This window comes from Pyxicephalus adspersus, chromosome 6, assembly GCF_032062135.1.
Source record: "Pyxicephalus adspersus chromosome 6, UCB_Pads_2.0, whole genome shotgun sequence".
Classification (NCBI taxonomy): domain Eukaryota; kingdom Metazoa; phylum Chordata; class Amphibia; order Anura; family Pyxicephalidae; genus Pyxicephalus; species Pyxicephalus adspersus.
In genome coordinates, this window is record NC_092863.1 from 5,163,135 (window position 1) to 5,182,544 (window position 19,410).

A 19,410-nucleotide genomic window follows, 5' to 3' on the forward strand; every position below is an offset into this window, starting at 1 on the left:
GCTGCAGTATTTATAATAGATTGTAGAGGAGAGAGTCGGGTTAGTGGAATACCAGAGAGGAGGAGGTTACAGTAGTCCACACGAGAAATGATAGGAGCGGTGTACAAGGTGGTTGGTGGTCTCTGGGGACAGGTAGGGGCAGATTTTGGAGATGTTGCAGAGATGAAAGGTAAAACAACAGGGGTAAGGTGTGTAAGGAAGAAGCAGCACAAAGAGAACAATCTGATAGAAAGAGAAAGAAGAGTGACAGACAGATGAGTTTATCTCCCTCTTTATCTGTCCAGTCAGTGGCATGGGGGGGGGGGGGGGGGGGTCTCTGGATGAATGGAGTTTCAATGTAATGTGTTGAATGATGCTGACTAAAAGAATTGAATTATCTTTCAGCGATTTATTCTGGCCAGAGATGGACTTTAGATTTTTGTTTTTTGATATTTAAATATGATTTGAGAGCTTGTGCTTGTACTTACAGTGGGATCAGAGAACCATATGCAATGTTCAGGGTTGCAGTAGTGCTGCCACAATGGAGTTTTCCAGAAGAAGTGGAGCATGGTGCTTGACGTATCGGAGGAGGTACATCTCTAAAGTAAATAAAAAGGAATAAACATAAACAACCAATTTTGGGCCAAAGCTGATTTTGTAAACCCTGTACACTGCTTTAAAAGTGGACACACACAAATCCATGGGATAGGATGCTGGGGACACACACAGAATGCTGTCTGCTGGCTCTCTGCTTTGCTAGAAAGGGACCAAGAAGTACAGGGATTGAGACGGGGCAAAATGGTCAGTGGTACCAGTAGTCAGGAGGTTGCCACCCACAAGGGGCGTCAGGCCATCATACAGTGAAGCCATGGCTGGAGCACCCAATGCCCTTGTAAGCTGCAACAAGTGATACATCTTGTTTAGGAACTGCTTAATAAAGTCATAATTTTATTTTCCCCCATTTTTGCATTTTAGTTGAAGACATGGAGTCCGAATAGCAACTTTTACAAGAGGCACCAGTACAAGCATGCACCTAGTGTTAGCAGTGTAAAAGTTGCAATGTATAAAATATCTGGCTTACATACAACATAGCCATAGAAATATGCAGAAACCTTTGATAGATTTCTGAATATTTTAAACACTGATAAGCCCAAAACAGCAATGGCACCTGGCAGGGGGTGGGGTATATTAGGTGGCAAGTGAACTGTCAGTTCTTGGACCAAGAAAAAAGTGGGGCAAGTGTAGAGATCTGAGGGACAAGGACCAAAATGTGATGGCTGGATGACTGGGTCAGAGCATCTTAAAAACGGCCAGTATTGTGGGGGGGTTCCTAACGTGCAGTTATTAACTGAGAAGAGTAGAGGGGGGATCTAATGAAGTGGGAGCAGGGCCATGGGTTCAGTTGGGATCTCAGCCAGGTTAGTTTGGTGTGGGAACTGCAGAGCTGGCAATATGGACACAGATGGATCCTTCTTGTCATCATCCAATATCAACCCAGACATCATGGAACACAATCAGATTGCAATGGCCTGGTCGGTGTTTAACGAGCTGAGAATGGAGGGCCAGTTCTGTGACGCCATTATCAAGGTGGATGAAGTTGAGTTTAATATCCATAAGAACATCCTTTCTGGATGCAGCCCTTACTTTAGGTGAGAATTTGTTGTGCCGATACATTGAGTCCCCCCGTAATTTTATGTATAGCCATAGCAGACATTAGCACTGAACCTGTACCCTATACCCTAATTTAGGCATTTGTCTCTCCAACCATGAGAAACCAAATAATGTTTATTATTATCATAAAGCTTTTTATTTGTGTCCTCCACTGGAAGTTCCACTTTGTTAATGGGATCTAAATCTCCATCATATATTGCCCAAAACTCCACCATCCCCCATACAGGAACAGTTGGCCAGTACTGGACGCTCAGACAGCCTCAATGGAGAGCAGAAGAGAGCAGTTGGGGAGGGCTTAATCATGGAGAAAGGAAAGGCCAGGCCAAAGCAACAAGGTGATACTAAGTGAGGATAAAAAATGGACTTTTCTGGGCAATGCAAGTGTCAGATCTTAGGGCTTTGATTTTAAAACACAGAATGAAATGGATCTTTTCGGCCCTTCTAGAATAGAGCTAAAGGCCTACTGATGTCCAATGCATTTAAAACAGCTCCTGCAGGCCTTCCAAACCATGAATTTGGCCACTGCTCTTGCCCTATACCCACAAGGGTATTTGTTGATCTTCTCATAATTAAAAAGATGACCAATGAGAAGCAACAAATGTGACTTTTGAATGCAAACATCGCTGCTTGAAATTGCGCAAGTAAATCTCTGTATCTGCAATATGATTGGTCTATTTCCAAGTCAATGCAATCTAATTGCTATTTGCACACAGAAGTCACATTTTTGGAATCTCTACTCTTAATTCTCCATATAAAAGACGAATAATTGAATTATTTCGTTATGATATTGTGTATTACCGGTTGATATTCATCCATGAATAAACATTCATTTTACCTGTTCAGGGCCTTGTTTACCAGAAGGTGGCACAAAAAAGAGAAGACATCCTATACCATCCCTGGCACTACGCCGGACGTGATGGCATTGCTGATTGAGTATGCTTATACAAGAAGGGTGACCATCACTACCACCAACGTGGAAAGACTCCTCATTGCAGCAGATCAGTTTATGTTCCTGGGTGTAGTCCGACATTGCACCGATTTTCTTATTGGACAACTGAGTCTAGAAAACTGCATTGGGATCTGCAGATTCTCCAGCCGCTATTACTGCCCAGAGCTGCAAAAGAAGGTCAACATGTACATTCTGCACCATTTCCAAGACGTGGTGACCACCTCAGAGTTCCTGGATCTGTCACTGACAGAATTACTGGACATTATTGAGAAAGATGAGCTTAATGTTAAAGAGGAAGAGGTCATCTTCGAGGCCATAGTGAAATGGATCGATCACAACCCAACCAATCGTAAGCAGCATATCGCCATTCTTCTGACTAAGGTAAGTCGAAGGAGTACATTTGGTCATTGTACATAGAAATAGTTTACATCTCATGTATGGTTTTGTAGGTGCACCTTGGTGTAGTGCAGTCAGAACAACTTCTGTGAATGGCTTTCGCCCATTCTGTAAGTAGGTGTTGCCCTGAAAAATGCCCTAAGCTGGAAATACACTTGGAAATGTTCTCCCCGTGGTTGGTGGCTGTCACTTCTGGAGGTCACCAATAGCTGGGAACCTCAGAAGTCTTCAGTCTTTCCACTGTGGCTGCATTAAAACTTGGACTTTAATTAACTTCCTAAACGTACGTACTATAAAACATGTTTCACTGTTCCTCTCCAGATTCGAATGGGATTAATGAACTGCGATTACTTTATATGCACCGTGAAGACCAATGCCTATGTGAAGGACAATGAAGAATGCACGCCTATTGTTATTGATGTGTTGCAAACCATGTATGACCTGAAGATGAAATCACCCTCTGACCCATTCCTCAACCCACTTATCAGGCCACGTCTGCCCTTTGAAATTTTACTTGCTGTTGGCGGCTGGAGTGGTGGCAACCCTACGAACGCCATTGAGGCCTACGACTACAGAGCCAACCGTTGGGTTAACATCACTTGTAACAAGGAAAACCCCAGAGCCTATCATGGAACGGCATACCTTAACGGCTACGTCTACCTGATGGGAGGTTTCGACGGCGTGGAATATTTTAACAGCGTAAGGCGTTTTGATCCAGTCTCAAAAATTTGGCAGGAAGTATCTTCCATGAACAGTAAACGATGCTACGTTAGCGTTGCGGTCCTAAACAACTTTATCTATGCCTTGGGTGGGTTTGATGGTTACATTCGCATGAACTCTGCAGAACGTTACAATCCGGAAACCAACCAATGGACTGTAACTGCTCACATGCAAGAACAGAGGAGTGACGCAAAGGCCACCACTCTCAATGGCAAAGTAAGACATGGGCAGAAAAAATGGGGATGATTGTTCTAGGTTAGGGACTAAGAAGTGAAGCAAGGATGAGGAGGACAGTTCTCATACAGGTACCTTGAAAAGGGGTCAACAAGATATATTAGTCCTTCAGTGGGTGCACATTCTTCTTTGAGTTCAGGGTGGCATGATAATGCCCTCTTAGGGTCATGTCCATGATGGCCTGTGCCTATAGGAATTGGGCTGAATGTGTTTGGCACCCAAAGGAGGTCCAGGTAGACCTGAGCTGACCAAGAGCATGTGCCTGGTAATTAATATTTTAAAATAAATAGCTATCCTTTAATATAAGACTATGTGTGCCCTATAAAGAAGTTTTAAGGAAAATCCCTGTTCTCAGGCCACCAGAAGAGCAATGTCATATACATTCTTTAATTATGTTTTTACAGATCTATATATGTGGCGGTTTCAATGGCACTGAATGCTTGAGTACAGCAGAAGTTTACTGCCCGGTGACAAATCGATGGAGCATGATCGCCCCCATGAGGTGCCCACGCAGTGGGGTTGGAGTTATGGCCTTTGAAGGTCAAGTCTATGCGGTATGCAAGATATAATATTGTATATAAATAATATAGAAACTATAAGTTGCTGTATCTGTGAATCAGGTAACAAATTCAAAGTGGTTGGCAAGGTCAACATCAGCTAAGAGCCGGTTAGACAACAGGTTGGCGATTGCGGTTTATGCCATGAACTGCACTTGACAACCAACAGCCAATAAAAGTTGTTTGATTTCAATGGATTTGGATGGAATTGGTTTGGAAGAAACCAAACCATGTCGGCAAATCTCTACTTGGGTTCTTTAATAACAGGATTTTCGCATTCTTACGCAACGTCTCTTTAGCTAAGGAGACCTTCAAGTCTCCAACAAGGAGAATTTTTTGGCATCACTAACATTACTTGCTCCTTACAGGTTGGGGGATTCGATGGAAGTGACAGACTGTGCAGTGCTGAAAAATACGACCCAGCCAGCAACACGTGGCAAGCCATATGCCCCATGTCTGATCCACGCAGCAACTTTGGAATTGAGGTGCTCAATGATTTCCTTTACGTCGTCGGAGGTTTCAATGGCTTCACCACCACCTTTAATGCAGAACGATACGACAAGAAGACCAAAAAATGGTACGACGTCCAAGACATGAACATCTTCCGCAGCGCCCTGAGCTGTTGTATTGTGTCCGGCCTCCCCAACATCCGGGAATATACCGCTCGTCAAGACTCTATCAACAAAGAGGTCAGGGAATCATTGTTCTCCAGGCCTCAGTCAGTGTGACAGTATGCAGTGTCAGCAACAAAACTGTAACTGGGAGATCCATCAATTGAAATAAAGGCCCATCAACTCCACAAGTCATTGTTATTTGGGTAATAAGGTATGAAACAATATGTACTACTCAATATTTATATTTGGAAAGCTTGATTGAAGATGATGGGTTGGAAAACGGGAAAAATGGGCAAACGTAAGGATCTGAGAGACTTTGATTTGGGCCAAATTGTAATAGATAAAAATCTGGAGTCAGAGGATTTCCACATTGGCAGATCTTGTGGGGTGTTCCCCATATGCAGTGGTTAGTACCAAGCAAAAGTGGTCCAAGGAAGGCGAACTGGTGAATCAGTAATAGGTTCATGGACACCAAGGCTCATGGGGGGGGGGGGGCATATGGATGGAGCTACCATACCCATAATTTTACCAGGCCATGGGTGAAGGGTGTCAGAACAGTCTGGGCATCACAGTTTGCTGTATAGAGGACCCTGTATTCACAGACCAGTCAAAATGCCCATGATGACCCCTTTCCAAGCTCCTACAATGAGAGTATGACCATAACTAGACCACAATCTGACCAATCAGGAACTGCAGAAGAATTGAGAAAATCATGTCTGCTTATTTTACTGCTTGATAAAAAGTTACAAGAGGAGGGCATTGCATGTGATGTATCAGGAGGGGTGCCAGGGCTGGCTGAGGTTTAACCCCCACTGTTAGGTATCATTGACCCCATAATACAAGCGTTTCAGTTATTTATTTTTTCATTTGGCCCATAACAAGACAAAAATCACATAAGCACTATTTTGGCCAAGCACCAAATCCATACTGAGGTCACACCTGTGCCCAGGTATATTTGGCTGGCATTAGGAATTAGCTCGTCATGGGCCTGGCCGGCTTATCATGGTCCTGGGTGTACCATAATGTCCACCAATGATTGCTCAAACATGACAATGAGCCCGTACGCTTGTTTTGCTCCAACATTCTATAGATACAGTGAGTTGTAATTACTGCGGGGCCCTTGGGGACAATACATAATTGGCTGGCAATTTATAGAGCTTGAGTCCCCATTGGGATGGCTTGGATTCTACAAAACATTAAAATGTACACAGTAAACGGGGCCTGGTGACATGGTGGTTGTCAGTATGCAAAGGCCGACCACCTATGCAGCCCATTAAAACAAAAAAAGGTCAGACAGTGTTCAAGCTGCATCCCTTTACAATAATCTCCTTGGTAACGGGAACATGGAGTGGTTGCTATGCAGTCACATGGCTGCAAAGTAGCTTTATCCTTGGTTGTTATGAAGTCACATGACCCCATAGTAGCATCATAGACCCAAGATGGGTGACCACTACTTACCCAGCTGACCAACCCATGCAATCATTTTACCCAATAAAACACCATCATAGCCTGAAAAGGGGGACAGTATATGAGTGGCAAACCTTTCCCTATAATCACTTGGTAACGGGAACTTGGAGTGGTTGCTATGAAGGCCATTCTGGCACATGACTGCATAGTATAGTTGTCCTTGATGGACATGCAGTCACATGACTGCATGGTATTGCCTTGGTTGGTCACATGACTGCATCAAATTGCCTTGATTGGTCACATGACTACATGGTAGTGCTATCCTTGGTGGACATGCAGTCACATGACTGCAACATATTCCCTTGGTTGGTCACATGACTACATAGTCTTCCTTGATGCAACCTATGACAACGCTACCAAACCATCACATACTTTTTCCTACAATCCTCCACAGCCATAGACCCCGACCTGCCCTCATACTACACATTACACAGAGAGCCTCTTAGGGCCTAAAAGCCTACAGAAAAGTGAATTTGTCAGCTATGGCAGCAATTGGTTTCCTTGTTTGGTTGCCATGGGTGACAACGTGTTCAAAATTCTATAAAAAGGGCAGACCACACACAAATAAATATTATAAATATCAAACAATACCAAATTATCACTTCCCAGCCATAATATCTAATATATAAAACAGATATAGATATTTATATAACATTTTAATGTTTGGTATGCTTAAGACAAATAAAAAGCCAAAAACACAACATAGCTGTGCAAACTTCACATAACACACACAGCCATCAGGAGGTGAATCAGCTGCACAAGGTGAATAAATGAGAACTCTCTCAGCTCACCTCCTATATGAGCTCCATGGGGCCCCACACCTGGGCTGCACTCACCCCTCCTCCTCATGCTGCTCCTATAATGTTCTCTATGGCACAGCGACACCTGCTGCTCGGAGTGTGTTATCACAGGCAAGGCATATAATACAAAATAAAATACAATATATACAAAGATTTACCAGATATTCGCAAGGCTTCTGGGTGGGATTGCAGCTTCATGTCACATGATAATAGGAGGCTGCAGGGGGCTCTGATAACACAGTACCTGTATCTGTTTGCACAGATTTACTAATATGCATGAATTGTTTAGATCTGGCCTAGATTGGGTAAATCTAAGGATTGTATGTGTGTGGCCAGATCTCTAATAATCACCGGAGGCATGGACACTATTTCTTCCTCTCTTGCTAGTCTGAATCTCTGCACGCAAGGTGACACTGTAGTTTATTTTGGTGATTTGCTGACATGGCCATACAACCAATGTGCGTAGTGGACTGTTTATTTTTATTCATTTTCCAGAATCTTTAACCAATCCTCATTTTATGTGAATAGTCAGAGCTGCTGTCTGTGTCCCCAATGATGTCCATGTATGACACCAGCACAGGAAATAGGAAGAAGACAGATCTATAAAACTTGTCCTCTGTGTCTCCAATAAAGAAATACACTCTCTCTTCCTGTCCCAGTGACACCAGTCGCAGGAACAGGAAATAGTTGAAATCTCCTAACATGGATAAAGGAAATAAAGTAATAAAGTGCGGTCTGTGCCCCCCAGGAGAGATTTGCACTGTAGTGGGGTCCTACACACCATTGTGCTCGCTCCCCTGTCACAAAAAGCAAGCAAAATGTTTGTTTTTGAGAGAGGTTTAAAAACTTTTCCAGATTTGTATTGGTTTCTGTGTCACCATTTTATTTACCGGTTGTCACCAGGACAGGAAGTGATTCCACTCCACATAAGATCTGTGTGGTGCTTTATATACAGCCCTGGCATCAAGTTGTCTCTGGAAACAGTTTTCAGTGTTCAGGAAGTGATTGACAGAACCATGCACAACACATTTTTCCTTTACAGTTTCTTTATTTACAGCATTGAAAAGGTCATTCAAGTTTTCAGAGGGGGTGGGGTTGTGTCCGGTTATTGCATACAGATAAATACAGTACTATGGATATGGGTTACAGTGCAAATTACTCAGAGCTCCAGCCTATGTACATCAAACCCTCCATAAAGAGGACCTGTAGTCTTATTATTGCATGTTTGTATAATCTCTAATTTTAGGTAAGTAGCATGGCTGGCTGAAAACAGATTCTGTGTAGTCTTTAATAACATGAAAGGACCATAAATCTCCTGCTAGCCAGATAAAAGTGACCTTAAGCTACTTATGTGAATATTTGGTCTATAGGGGAAATGTGGGGTCCATACGGTGCTGACTTATCTTGGGAAAAACAATAATTGATCCACCAGGAAAATCCAGCCTGGTCTATTGCTCCGCCCCCGAGGATGCTTCTATGTTCTTAGTATATTAATGTAATACAGTTAAGCGGACCTGTGCCCTGGTCATGTGACATGCATATTTTAATGATAGGAACCTGCCCCCGCCACAAGGTACTGCTACATACTTTCATACTCTGCATGTTTCCTGCGCTGGAGGTTTCTGGGGAATACAGGAAAAATACTGACCTGATCCAAGGTGAATGCAACATGCAAATACTGTCCTAGAGGGAAACTTTCACCAGTGCCCACTACAATGGGGTCTACGAAGCGCACACCTGTTGCACAATGGGAAGACATTAAGGCATTAAAATCAACTGAGACAGGGGTGGAAATAGGGAGGTGCAAAGTGTGCCATTGCACGAGGGCTCTGTACCTTCATCAGCCACAAGGGGGCCCCAATGCTTCACCCAATAGACAGCCCAGTCAGTCAGTTCTGCACAGGGGCCCCCTGTTGGATACGTCTATCACTCAACAGAGACTCAGTGCCAAAAGAGGGTTCAAGGTATGAAGGCCAAAGAGCCCCCCCTTCCCATGAGGAGTAAACTAGTTCAGGAACTTTTTGCCCCTACAACTAATGCAGGCCTGGAGAGAATAGGGCCCTAAGCAAAGTAATGCCTTACCCCCCAACCTTATGATAAAACGTTGATAATAGGCATAGAAAGGCCACCATTTCTGTGCATTAGTATGGCCCTATCAGACAGCACTGTAAACAGGTAGGTTTTGTACTGCCCCCTAGTTTACTGCAGGCGCATGAAGATTGCAACTGCGCCCCCTGGAGATCTGAATAGCCCCATTTTCCCGCTTTGTACCTATGTTTAAATGGAGACCATGTTACAGAATTGCAGATTGGGTTTTTTAGAAGAGCTACGATGCACCCTGATCCCCAACATCTGTAACATGAAATGCACAGAGCTAGGAAATGTAAAGATTTCCTTGTTCACGTGCCTTCTGTCACCTCACCTCTGTGTACATACCCTAACAGGTGGATCGCAGGGCGAGGTTGGAAACCGTTGATAAGATCCACCAAAATAAACAGATGTGAAAGGGCAGGGACTGGAATGGAAACTCACCTTGATGTCTGTGCTTAGATAACCCTACACGTTGCTGCATATTTACACTCTACAAAAATACTTTAATAATAATATTCTATTTTAAAAATAATCACCTATCAAAAAAAAAAGCAACACTTCTGTACCGTTTATCTGCACCAATGCGCCCATATTTTACGTCTGGACCCAAAGGTCTGTGTATATGAACATTGGAGGAGGAGGGGTATTTCCCTGTATAGGTATTTGCCTCTTATCAGTAAAAATACAAATATATTCTAAAAATCGTATTTACACAATAATTTAAGCAGGGGTGGGGTCAATAAAAGAAAAAAATGTCTCGTGCGACCCTATAGAAGTGGTGTTGGATGGTAAAGGCTGTGTGCCGAAAGAAAATTTGGGTCTGGGTGGCGTACAAACACAGACCCGCCGAAATTCCCAGTTTGTTCAATCACAGCTGGGTAGGGAAAATACCTGACTCACTATAGGGGAAAAAAGGCTACCCCCCTGCATGGCAAGAGTAAATGCCATTTTATGTCATTTATACTCCTTCCGCTGTAGGACCAGACCCCTGCGTACTCCTCTGAATGCTGCTTTGGGCCACAGTTAAAGGGACCGATGTCCTTCCCTAAAATGCAGGACCCATAGTCCTGGTATGTGACCAAATACAGCCCGGAGTGTGCGGAATGAGAAGGTGTACAGCGCCCACTAGGGGAGGGAGGAGAAAGTTTAGTGCAGTGGCTCAATGAGCAATTAAACCCTTGCAATGGTGGGGTAGCCCTATGAAAGGGTATTTATTTCTTCCTGGGGTTCAGCTTTTGTCAATTGTACTTGCTCTTTTTTTTCAAGAGTTAATAGGTCTAGCAAGGACCTGTTTCTAAAACAAAATTATAAATAAATTGCAAAAGGTCATTCCAAATAAAACCAATCTTCCTGTTCTTAGAAGAATCAGGAAAGTCAGGTGAGGTATGTGCAGCTTTGGAAAACAAACCCTTTTCAGTGTTTAATTACTTTTATAGGCTGCAATGGGAGGAGTCCGATTGGTTGGGCACACCCCTATCTCTAATGTGGGTGAGAACAGAGCCGAGGATCCCACCCCTGAAGTTCCCAGGAAATTTGTCCCCTCCAGCCAGGTTCCTCCTATAAAAGCAAGGTAACAGGTTGACTTGTGTCGTGATCCTTTTTAGAGGTATTTACGGACTTAGTTTTCATTATTTATAAAGCCATCACTGCTGTAACTGACGACTGGATGGAGGGCCACAAATGGCTCGTTGAGCTTCTGTTCCTCCTTTAGTGTTGCCACTTGGTCCGAGATGGAAGAGAAGGCAAGCTGGTCATGCTCCATGATGTTCTCCTGATCTTCATCCTTGCCTTTCTTCACATAGAACAGCTTACGGAAAGTTTTCAGTTCCTGAAGTTCACAAAACGTTTCCAGAACCACCAGCATGGCCACCAGGCCCAGGAGTAAGTAGCCTGAGGGAAGCAAAATAGGACAATTCAATGCGGTTAGAACATGAAAGCCCAATTCTGGCCAAAATATGTTTCGGTATCAGGGTGAAGGGTGAGGAGAACGCAATGATGTGCAAAGAGGAAAGGGGCTGAGCTATAAATTTGACTTTTTCTGGAGGGATCAAAGGCCCATTGCAAATAAATAATAAAATAATTCTTGTAAAGGAAAACTTATTTAGTCTCGGCTTGTTACTGACAGCGTCTCTTTAGGTTGGTCTGTAATATATATTTTGTTAAATGATATTTCCTCCTAGAGTTACTAATGGCCTTGCATGACATCTGATGAGAACTATTCTGTCAGCTGGTAAGTGTTATACAAACAGTGAGTTAACCTGTCGTGTAAATATTGGTCTTAATTGTTATATGAACAGGTAAAATTGCAAAACACTTAAGTCTGGATACAAAACAGTGGAACAAGTGATGTAGAAATGAACAGAAAGTACAAATGCCCTCAGGGTTAGAGACCAAAGGTTTTACGGGTCACATGACATGTCAGTGCTTGTCGTTGTCACCCAACGTGGTTGAATCTGCTGTTTGCCATAATAAAAATAAAGGCTTTCCCCAGACAGGTTCTCTTAGTATCCTTCCTCCATCTAAATGCATCCCCCTTACCAATTGGAGTGAAGAGTAACTCTCAGTGCTATAGGATGTGATACAGTGAGTGATACAGACTGTAATCTATAGGTTATAGTTTATAGGAGGTTGTGTGGTGATGGCACAGGGGTGCAGAGGGGCCCTATAGGAAGCACTGGGGTGCTGTGAAGTCCCTTATGACATTTTTACTGCACCACACTGGTTCCACTGTGTTCACTTCTAGCATGTGGGCTGAGAATGCATTTACAGACACACCGGTATCACTAATAACATGTGGACTAGGAGCACTCTTGGAGACACTGGGCACATTTGAATCACTAATGAAATGTAGACTAGGAGTGCCCTTGGAGTCACCGGGCACACTAAAATCACTGATGACATGGGACTGGGAGTGCCCTTATAGATACTAGGCACACTGAAATCACTATTGTCTTGTGGACTATAAGTGCCCCTCGAGACAATGGCCACATTGGAAACACTAATGACCTTGGGACGAAGTGTGACCTTGAAGTCACTGGGCACACAGGAATCAATAAAGACATGTGGACTATGAGTGCCCTTGGAGTAACTGGGCGCACTGGAATTACTGATAACATGTAGACTAGGAGCACGCTTGGAGACATTGGGCGCACAGGAATCATTAATGACATGTGGATTATGAGTGTCCTAATAGACAGTAAGTACAATGGAATAACTGATGGACTACGAGTGCCCATGGAGACATTGGGCGCACTGGAATCATTAATGACATGTGGATTATGAGTGTCCTAATAGACAGTGAGCACAATGGAATCACTGGTGACCTTGGGACTCGGAATGACCTTGGAGTTACTGGGCATACTGGAATAATTAATGACATGCAGACTAGGAGGGCCCATATAGACAGTAAGTACAATGGAATAACTGATGGCATGGGGACTAGGAGTGCCCTTGGAGACATTGGGCGCACTGGAATCATTAATGACATGTGGATTATGAGTGTCCTAATAGACAGTGAGCACAATGGAATCACTGGTGACCTTGGGACTCGGAATGACCTTGGATTTACTAGGCATACTGGAATAATTAATGACATGCAGACTAGGAGGGCCCATACAGACAGTGAGCACAATGGAATAACTGATGACATGGGGACTAGGAGTGCCATTGGAGACATTGGACACACTGGAATCACTGATACCCAAAGGGTGGAGGGTGGCACAGAACACAAGGATACTGGTTAAAAGGGTGCTTGGTGGAACCATTGCTCAAACCCTGAGCAATGGCAATATTTTGGAGTGGAGACCCATGGCTGGATCACAGGAGAGGTGAAGGTGACTTAGGGTTCATGACTTTTTTATCCCTTCCTCCTGCAATGAATTCCAAAGCTTGCCCAAGTCTTGGCACATGGGCAGATGGAGAACCCCTCAGAGAGGCTGAGGTTTAAAGGTAAGCAGTATGGAGGAGGCCTTGAACCGGCAAAGCACTGGTTCTCTTGAAGAGTAGATGTTTGTCAACCATATACATTCCAGGTAAATACTTCTGCAGAAGGAAAGGCCCCCAAACTACTCCTATATTTGTATTTCCATACCTTACTCAGCTTGGCTCATGGAAAGTAAAACACAGAAACGCTCTGCTGGGAATATCCTAAAACAAAGCGTGGACAATACTTACAAGTGATGCCAAGCTTGTAGAGCTCTCGGAATCGCTGGTTGTAGCCCTCACCGGGGACGTAGTCGCCCAGGCCGATGGTGCTGAGGGAAATGAAGCAGAAATAAAAGGACTCCAAGAAGTTCCAGTCCCCTTCCAAGATGGAGAAGGCTGCGGCTGGGATGAAGAAGAAGCAGGTGACTGTGATGAGCCCCAGGAGAAAGGCGTGAACGATGGCTACAATGTGTTTGGGGAAGCCCCAGTGCAGGTGAATGTAGAGGACGGGCCTCCGGGCCACATAGACGATGATCCGCTGGACCAGAGCTGTGAACAGGAGGAGGGTGAAGGGGATCCCGATAACGGAATACAAGATGCAGAATGTCTTTCCCCCGTCTGACAATGGAACGGTGTGTCCGTACCCTACAATAAAAATAAATGGATTAGTGTGTAACAGGGAAGCCCAGAACTCCTTACCTGGAAGTTTTGGATAGTTCAGGTGTCCGGGGATCTGGTGCTGCTGCAATCGGTATACAGCCCGCTACAAGGGTATGAATCTATACCAAGGAGCTCGAATTTGATGCATTAAAGTATAAATATTACGCATTGGCTACATTGATTTAGTTTCTATGGTTGTTATCAGTAAAAGATCACTAAAGATCACCAATCCTATATAGAAGATGAGAGGAGGAAGGTATTCAATACTTCCATTCTGGGGTGACAACCCAGATAAAGCACAGCGAGTCGGCGTTGTCACCCTAGAATGAAAAAGCATTGCCATCTAGAACATCATTTTAAAATGAAAAGCAGCCATCGCTTCTATAGCCGGTAAGCTTTCATATACGACATTTTTTGCTTTTTGGGTTTATGTATACTTAAGTTGATCCAGGCAGACAAGCTCCTTGGCAGACGAGGAGTAATCCTTTAGCCAAACAACAGAAGATTTTCTCTGTGTGTTAGATATCTCTTTAAATAAAGTAAAATATAATACGCGGTCGCCTTACAGCAAGATCCGACAAGAAGTACAGGTGTGTCACAATATCAGGCTGCCAAGGCAATGCGATAAATCATCAGGGATTTCATCTGCAACGCCAACAGACCAACGCACTCAGTGTGTGCATAACCCAGGAGGTCATTTCATATCTCATAATCAAAACATGATAAAAATATGTTTCCTATGTAGAAAAGCTATGAGAGGTAGCCTTAATACAATATATAGTCAGCCATTTTTTCTATACTAAATATTTTTATCTATACTCATCTCAACACATATACAAAGTTACCACAACGACTATTCCATGTCAATTTCCGTAAAAATCAAATCTGTATTGATTACAAATGTATTTGTTATAGTGGTTCAGCCATTTTGTATTAAGAAAAATATTATAGGAAAAATATTTTTATCATGTTTTGATTAAGATGTTTGCTTTACATGCAATCCTTGTTCAATGTATTTGCATCTTGTATATTTACTATGAACCTAGATATTCACCAAGTCTTTGCGCATATCCATTAGGCATACAGTCACCCTGAGGAAGCCCAAGTCTGGGCGAAACGCGTCGGGTCATCGACAACACATATGTGATACGAACTACGCTGGTTTGTAATTCTTCTGTCTAGTGCCCTTTTTGGGTGGTCATGGCCAGAATATAGTCTCTGGCCATGCAATAAATTGCTAATATTTTACTTTTTTCAGTGATATGTATCATGAATACAATTTAATATTTGCACTTCTCTACCTTTGTTTTGCTTCTACTGAGAAATATATTCAGATTTTTTTAGATATATTTAGGCGAGTGTTTTTGAGATGGAATTCAGCTTTACAAAATACGCCCAAAACGAGGTGAGATTTTCACTAAAGTCCTCTAACCACAATGTGCTATAAGCGGAGACACTCCCTCCTCTCCCAACACATGGCTTGCAGAATGTTAGCTGACCACAAAGATTAAATTACCACTTCCCATTATGGTGTATCGATGGACAAAACTTTTTGGGTTAGTTTTGTATAGATTTTAGGATAGCAAAGTTCCTATCAGGGGTCGCATTGATGGTGTTTAGGTATTACAAAAATTGCATTCACCTCTTTGTATACCCTGCACTGATAATCGGTATAACACAGGCCAAGGGAACAAGAACATTTTACAGGGTGTCAGGTATTGTTCTGTACATAGCAGAAGGGTTCACTGGTCCTATGCAGCCGTCTCAGCAGAATCTCCTATTCACAGCAATACCCGGAGCATTTAATATAGGATTTTTGGGTGGATTTGGAGAGCCAGGGAATTTAGAGGGGTGAATTCATCACAGGCCTGAGAAGCAGAACCTGTCCCTGGACCTCAGGTAGAGCGGTGAAGGATGTGGTGGTGATGGTGGTGGTGATGTTTTCCTATACAGGGCAGGAAGCAGACTCATTGCAGGCAGACAGCAAAAGGAAACTGTTAGCATTTCATCACACGGCTGTTGTTACCATCCATCTCATGGTCTGAATTTGGGGCTTTGGGACCTGGGTGGCAAACTACAGCAACCAGCGTGCGGCTACTGAACCTTGATCTGTATCGGACCCCCGAGGACTGGCATCTGGTAGCCCGGTTTTAAAGATGCAGAATTTTACACCTCCTCTCCTGGACTGAAATCATTTACTCTGATTTCATTACACACTCATAATATACATTAGAAACTGCAGCAAGTCAGAGACAGCCCTCAATTCCTGGCTGATGGACTCCAGCATCACCCAACCCCCCAGCCTGCCAGTTCTTTTAATCATGGCTGTGCAGAATGACATGTGGGCATTACCCAGGGTAATTTGCATGCATGGAACGGGCACAGACACATTCTGTAAGGGTGGCTGGCTTAGTATACCAGCTGTTCTCCTTTTTGAAGTTTTAGAGAATTTGATGACTTCCTCTTATAAAAGACAATCCTTTAAGAGGTTCTTCATGGGCCAGCAGTATAATTCTTATAGTTGGTAGACTGGGTTACCTGCCAGCGTCCTGGGGTTGTTGGAGCTGACCTTGGGGTGTCCCCATTGTTCTTCATACAACCTTACTAAGGTACACACGTGCAATGGTTCTCGCCCGATAAAAGGCTCAGGGCCGATATCAAACGAGAATCTGGCGTGTTTACAGCGCCCGTTGCCCATTGTCGTCCGAACGACCGTCCTGGTGGATCCACGGACGATGGACGACGAACGATCTTAATGCAAGGGAAGGGGGAGAGCGCACAGCCGGGTGCCGCTCCGTCGTTCTTTCCCCACCCCTCTCCATAGAGCAGAGTGGTGCTGTATGTACATCACTCGTTCATGCATCTTTCAGTCATTGGAAAGGATCGTGAAGGATTCTATCCAACGACAATAATTGCAGGTGTGTATGCGGCTTTACACCAAATAAATAGCAAATCCAGCAGTGGGAACCCTCCTAATGGTCACAGCAGTGTGTATAGGTTTCAGGTGGAGTGACCCCTTAACATCTGGCGTGACATGTGAAGGACAATGCGGAGGTATCGGCAGGGAGAAGATCTAAGAATAGTAACACAGAGAAGTCATGTGTTATCGGGACGCATCACCACCAGCGCAGCGCCGGCCTTCAGGGTTAAAGTCTATGAGGAGTATTGGCTTATCATCAGCTATAAAATGCTGCAGGACAATTACTTGCAGGGTGTGGAGGAAGCTATGCATGCCGATACCTTGCTGCAGGTAAAGGCAGCCATGGGCAGGCTGGTTTTATTTAAAAATAGAATTTTTGCCTCCAACTCCCTTATATTTTATTTTAAAATCACTGAAATGTTAAAGCTGAACTCCAGTTAGAGGTAAAATGCATAAATGAATGTAGCTATATGTGACCAGGTAACAACCTCTGGCAGGCTCTGTACAGCATAGCTTAGAATGGGAGAGAAAGAAGCAGTACAAAGAGCCAATCAGCTGTGAAAGAAAGAGCTGGGGGAGGGACAAGACCTGTATGTGTTACTGAATGGCAGAAGAGAAATATCAGGTCTACTAACAAAGATGATTTTATTTTTGGAATGGTCAATGTTCCTCTCTTGGCTCCCCCATAGACTTACCTTCACCCCTCCAATAGAAAATAAAAACTCTAAATCTTTGGTCACATGACTATCCAGTCCCAAGTCTTTGACCTTCAGGTGTTCCCATCACTGATTGGGCGCTTTGAACACTTCCTATTGGCTGTCCAGTGCCAGGGTCTTTTCAGGTTCCACCAGGAGGTTTGCAAAACAGGACTGGTGGGGTCAAGCCAACTCAAATTTTAGGATTTTTGGGCACCTGCATGAGAAATGATGCTGGCGGGGGACCTTGGTCAAAGTGAGTGGTAAACCCCCTCTTAGAACATTGCCGATACACCAGCACAGGTTTGGGAAAGCAGACCCTCCCAGGCAATATGTGTGCAGCTCTTGAGAATTTAACTACAACTAAGACTGGGTGAGTGATGAGCTCAGTGTGCTACTTCTCCTTTCACTGTCCAGTACCAAGCTGGGGGAGGGACAAGATCTATAATTATTACTGAACTGCAGCAGATGATAATTAGGTCTCCTGCCCTGCCAGACTGGATAGAAATATTTTTGTATGCGTGTCAGCCGCATATTTCATAGCATTTAAAGAGAACCTGTCACATAGCTATGATAAAAAGTTATTAAAGTCAGTGATGATTTGTCATTACCTGTGGTGGACAGCACGGTGCTGGCGAAGAACAGCGATGATGTGAAGTCCCAGTTCCAGTTCCCTGACGCATTATTAAGGATGGAGACCCCGTAGTTGCTGGCCTCCAGCACCCGCTCCAGAAAGCCCTCCAGCTGCTCCTCGGACATGCATTGGTGCTCATTGAGGAAACTCTGCTTCAGCTCCAATAAGTCTTTCCGGAGTAAATCTTCATAGGGCAGCTCGACCGAGGAGAAGACCACCGCGCCGAACACCAAATACAGGACATAGCTCACCATGAGGAAGGCGAAGTACCACGCCGGACGATTCTTATCCATCATCCGCATGCAGCGGCTGCTCGCCATCGACTGCAACATCGTCCTCCTGGGGGGAAAAAAAGAAACCCCAAAAAAGTCAACTGGATCCCCCAAAATAAAAGACTTCTAGAGAAAGTAGCAAGACAGCCGCCATGTTTAGTGCCCCCTTGGCACTGGGTACGGATGGGGGACAGCTAACCGTTCCTCTGCCGGCGATAGAATTACAGGAGATGGTGGCAGCTGATGTGGCAGTTATCAGCCCCTTGACGTTGGATTTCCCAGCCTCTCAGGTAACAAAGGGACACCGGATCTGTTTTCCAACACGCTAGGGAGCCAGGCGTGCCGCCTCTGCCCACAAAACCCTCATTGTACACCTCGCCAGCCTAGGAAGGGAGCGAGAGCGGGGAAAGCTAACCAGAGCTGGGAGAGGAAATGAAAGAAGCAGAAGAGATGAATTACCTCGCTTGGGGCCCTCCCCTACACTGACGGGGCCGGTTTTACTGGTTCAGACATGTGCTGCTGCACCTTTCCCAAGTCCCACCATTCGTCACCCATTCACAGCCATAATGACGTCCACATTTAAAGGAGCAGAAAACCTAAATAGAAGGAAGCGAGGAAAACTTTGTATGGATTCAGAGCCAACACAGAAAACGAGATGAAACGCTTTAAAAAAGTTTAGTTTTGAAGAAAGCAGGGAAGGGTTAACATCCTAATTAGTGACCTTTCAAAGCTTGAACAGATGTCAGATTATGATCTTTTGTAATTGTTTCCAGTGATAGGAGAGTGCTGTTCTATGGAGCGGGGAGGACACACAAGCGGCACCCTGC

At 44.1% G+C, this 19,410-nt stretch overlaps 2 protein-coding genes across 3 annotated transcripts; one reads left to right on the forward strand and one right to left on the reverse strand.

Moving 5' to 3' along the window:
- The first annotated feature begins 1,213 nt into the window (after positions 1-1,213).
- KLHL10 (kelch like family member 10) lies at positions 1,214-5,308 on the forward strand. The gene is made up of 5 exons (XM_072413703.1): positions 1,214-1,628; positions 2,494-2,980; positions 3,317-3,931; positions 4,354-4,503; positions 4,875-5,308. The coding sequence occupies exons 1-5, from the start codon at positions 1,372-1,374 to the stop codon at positions 5,232-5,234; spliced, it is 1,869 nt and encodes a 622-aa protein (XP_072269804.1). The 5' UTR covers positions 1,214-1,371; the 3' UTR covers positions 5,235-5,308.
- A 3,107-nt stretch (positions 5,309-8,415) lies between these two features.
- KCNK1 (potassium two pore domain channel subfamily K member 1) lies at positions 8,416-19,175 on the reverse strand. 2 transcript variants are annotated; one of them, XM_072414234.1, is made up of 4 exons: positions 19,043-19,175; positions 18,289-18,650; positions 13,652-14,047; positions 8,416-11,368 (listed from the first exon to the last, which is right to left on the reverse strand). In XM_072414234.1, the coding sequence occupies exons 2-4, from the start codon at positions 18,641-18,643 to the stop codon at positions 11,097-11,099; spliced, it is 1,023 nt and encodes a 340-aa protein (XP_072270335.1). In that variant the 5' UTR covers positions 18,644-18,650; positions 19,043-19,175; the 3' UTR covers positions 8,416-11,096. The 2 variants fall into 2 exon arrangements, with proteins under 2 accessions (XP_072270335.1, XP_072270334.1); XM_072414233.1 differs by lacking the exon at positions 19,043-19,175 and having other exon boundaries at positions 18,289-19,021.
- Between the last annotated feature and the right edge of the window lie 235 nt (positions 19,176-19,410).